The 4,380-nt window shown below is 30.9% G+C and overlaps 1 protein-coding gene across 1 annotated transcript in view; it reads left to right on the top strand.

Moving 5' to 3' along the window:
* LRFN5 (leucine rich repeat and fibronectin type III domain containing 5) overlaps positions 1-4,380 on the top strand; it is a 325,519-nt gene that overhangs the window by 296,295 nt on the left and 24,844 nt on the right. Inside the window, exon 5 of the mRNA XM_012647837.1 lies at positions 606-649. Coding sequence (XP_012503291.1) covers positions 606-649 — 44 coding nt within the window. The remainder of the gene's footprint in view (positions 1-605; positions 650-4,380) is intronic.

The following is a 4,380-nucleotide window of genomic DNA, read 5'->3' as shown; positions in this document are numbered from 1 at the left end:
AAAAGAGTGAGACTCTGTCTCAAAAAAAAAAAAAAAAAAGCAGAATGTTTGTATTTAGAATGTTACTGTTTTACATAAGGATCAATGGGTACTTGGTAAACGTGCTACTATTTGGGGAGTGAGTATTGAATGATGATTAATATTACAAATGATTATTTTATACTCCGTGCAGTGAATATGTTTAAACTATATTCTGTGGATTCTTATTTCCTTGATACATTTTTCCATATTAATCATGTGAAACTATATAGTTGAAATGTTAACTGTGAGTAGGGAAAATGAATGGAAACCTGATTAGCTTATTTGAAGTCTGGCAGGAATAGTATATTCCACAATGAAAATCGCTCATTTTAGTTAGTAGGACAATATTTTTTAAAACTGTCCTTTTAACTCTATGTATCAGGAATTAGCCATAGACAACTAAGACATATTATAATAGTCAAGTGCAAGTAACTCAAGAACTGGTAAGTTAAAAAAAAGTTTAGATGAATCTTTGTTAATTCTTGGGAAGGACTCTTACCAAGATTTCATTAAGAAGTGATTTAGAATCTGTTTCTTAAAAAATAAAAATGAATTGTTCATGACACTGAAAATTTTATTCCCAGATGCTTTGCTGACTAATGTTGACCAGATTGTCCAGGAAACGCAGGTGAGATTATTACCTGTTACATATGTCAACACTTAAATGCATATATTCTTTTATAAATGGATTTTTAAGTTTTTGTTTGCTAGTTTATGTAACTTGTTGAAATTTTCCATTAAAACGTACTTGGAATGCTCAACAGTGCAGATTGAGGTTAAGTTCAGTTAGGTGAACGTCCAATTTCTAAATTTAGACATATTTCAGGTTAACTAAACATTTCTGATTCATAGTGTAAGACATAAAAGTAATGCTAATAATGCTAGATGGGACTTCGAAGTCACTCTTACAGTCGCATATGACATAATGTGCATTTTTACAAATATTTCCAAATGTGAAGACAATAGCTTGATAGGAATGTATTTACTCCTATCCTTGACCTCTACGTTCTAATAGAAGTTGAGATGATGCATTGTGCCTCACTGGAAACAGATGAACAGAAGTGTTTCACTGTTATCTAAAATGAATGAAGCCTTTTTAAAATGGAGCAAAAGACTACACATGAAATATTCATAGTATTCCTTTTGTCATCAACCAATTACTCTTCTTGAGTGTTTTTTTTTTTTTTTGGAAGTTTCAAATGAGTATTTGATTCCTGCATTTTAATTGGATTGGAAAGTGTGTTTCCAGAGCAGAACAGCACTTTAGCAATCTGTTCAAACAGCTGGAAGCATCAGCCATTTGCTTGAGGTTTGGCACAAAAATTTTGCTTTTAACAGATCTAAAACGGGCCATTGATTTATTTGTTGCTAGGTAAAAATAGGACCTTGTATTTTAACATTTCATATTTTTAAAAAAATAAAACTTCCTCAATCTTTCAGGATCTTCCCTAATGAATTCCATCCACAAATCAAGAAAAAAATGTTTTCACGCATCATTTCTTTACTGATTTTAGGATCCTATTCTTACCTTGCAAAGAAAGAACAGATGGCTCACTGAAAACAATAGCACAGTGTCTGGCTCATGTTTTGTATTCTGTTGTGTGTACTGAATTGACCTGCATGAAGGTGCCTTATTTCACCAATCTTAACCTCTCTCCCCACATTTCCCTCTCTCTCCCACCCACCCTTTCTTTCCCTCTATATCTCTGTCTTTCATTTTGGAAAATTCATTTATCGTGTGACTTTGAACATCTAGCTGAGCTGGAATTTAGAATACCTTTAGAGAGGGATTAGGAAGTAGATGATTAATCTATCAGTAGCAAAATGCAGAGTGGTGCTAAGTGTTACATCAAAACTTGGAAGCAGGAGATTCAATGTCTAAGTCATTTTTCAATTACCAATTTAAAAAATTTCCCAAATATTTACATATGATGGGACATATTGTGTATTATTGTGCTTATATATTTATTTTACCACACTATCAACAGTGGAATTTAGAGAAAAGTAATCTTTTTGGGAGTCTTTACTACTAGAAATAGTACAGGATTTGCTAATGTGATCAGTACGTAATATTTTTAATAATGACTTTTTTATCCTAAAGAAAATAGTAATAATTGTGAAAAATTCAGAAAACATAGTTAAAAAAAATTAAAAATGTTAAACAATCATTATCTACCACCCTGATACTAACTCGTACTGATTCATAATCTTTCATTGATTAGCTCTTTCAATGTGTAATAAATTTGTGTGTGTATCCTTTGCATTAGATTTACATAGCGAATGTATGTATAAACTATGTCATCTTTTTAAAAACTTGATGCTGAATCTCTCCTTAGTTATTTTTATGAAATAATGACTGTGTCATAATATCATAGAAAACTTCCTTCCATACTTGAGCTAAGTTTCTCTTCCTTCTGTAAACATTGGCAAGAAAAACAAATCCACAAAGAATAATTGTAATACAGTTTAGTGGCAACACATCATTGACCCATTAACCAGCTCATTGCTACATTTCTGTTAACAAATTTAAGTTACTACATGACCTCAAGATAATATTCTAGGTCCTTGGTAAATGAGTTCTGCTATAGCAGGCCGATCATTTCTGCAGCTGTTAACAGGACCAAACAATGATGCCCCTGCTGAAGAGACTGTGACCTGTGTACTCTTAGTCTTCTCATAGCCTTGCACTCTGTAAGCAACACTTTACCGTGGGGATGAAGTGAGATAGGGTGGGCAGAGACCCCTTCTGATTGCAGCTTCTCAGGTCTGTGTTTTCTGTAGCTAATCATACTGAGGTACTCACTGGGTGGGTACAGAGAGTTAAACACTTGTTTCATTTCCATTAGCCAGAATATGCTCCATGCCAATTTTCTTCTTTAGGAGCCTTCCTGAATAAGTATAGAAATAGAATGAACTTGAAATATTTCAGTGTATCGCATAAAATTCTTTTATAATAACATCACAACATTTTAATCACACTAAGATGAATCGAGAGCAAGGGGAGGAGGAATCATTGATAAAATTAGTCATAATTACTCTACATGTAAACTAGTACTTACATATAAATTAATCTTATGTTTGGCACATAATTTTATCCTTAAAATGAACACAGTAAAACAATAGATATGCCATGTTTGCCAGTAACGATAGAAACAGTTGACTGGTTTGCTTTTATATTGAAAATGCCTTAAATAAAATTTCTTAAGAAATTTTTGCTGTATTCAAACCAATATGTCTGCATTAGCTACTGTGTGTGTATGTGCAAATATGCCCAAGAACTATGACATCTGTGATTGCTAACACCAACCTTTAAGATATTGCTTCTTGATTTTAGTAAATTTTACTTATAATTATTCTGTTTAATATCAATCAAAATTTAAATTTTATCATAAAATTTTCAGAGAAACTATTACTATATAAATAAAATGTTAATGCTGATTATAAATAAACAGCAACATTCAAAAACTATAAGAAAACACAAGGTAGGAAAATATGTGAAATAGGAGCCAAAGATCAAAGCAAATACTTATGTGAATGAATATACTTTCAATATTTTTCCAAGTGAAAATGATAATACAAAAGATTTGCTTCTACAGAGTGGGTTTTCTATGAAAATTCCTCTCAAGTGAATTTTTTGACACATATGTAGAGAACTCTTAACTATTTTTATAATAATTAAAGCATACCTTTGACATATTTATTTGAACACTACACCAAATCAGAAAAAAAAAAAATAGAACCCTAGTGTCAGCAATGACCTTGGAAATAATTTTCTTCATGTTTAGACATCCAGGCTATGTAAGATCAAAATTTTTCGTGGTTCTTAATTGCATTCAGAATAAGGGCAGTGATAAACATTTCCCCACAATCCATTCAATGTGAGTACATTTTTCCTTCTCTTAATTGTTGAGGAACAAGTTAATTACTTTTAGTTTTTGTGAAATTTTGTTATAATTATTATAGTCTATTTCATTTTTATCTTTGTGATGCTGTTGTGATTTTGTATTTTATGTTGAGATATTTATGGAATTATTTTAAGAGTTCACCTATTGATAATTTAACAAAAAGTATGATTTTGGATGTCCCACCCAATACCAGTTTTTATTTGGCTCCATATTATGTCATCATTCCAATAATGGTAGTCAGTTCAGGGCACACCCTCATAGTTCAAAAAATATTTATTTCTTAATCTTCAAAATTAACAGCACTTATATAAATTTATCTTTATTACTAGAGATAGTACAAGATTTTTAAATTTTTAATTCCACAATTTGTTAATAATGTTATTATGCAATGTGAAATTTAATAAAAAACTCCTTAAGATATGTAAGCTTATAAAATCATTAACTTAATAGTAAG

Source organism: Propithecus coquereli, unplaced genomic scaffold (genome assembly GCF_000956105.1).
Source record: "Propithecus coquereli isolate 6110/MARCELLA unplaced genomic scaffold, Pcoq_1.0 Scaffold271, whole genome shotgun sequence".
NCBI lineage: Eukaryota > Metazoa > Chordata > Mammalia > Primates > Indriidae > Propithecus > Propithecus coquereli.
This window is presented reverse-complemented; position numbering and strand designations above follow the sequence as displayed.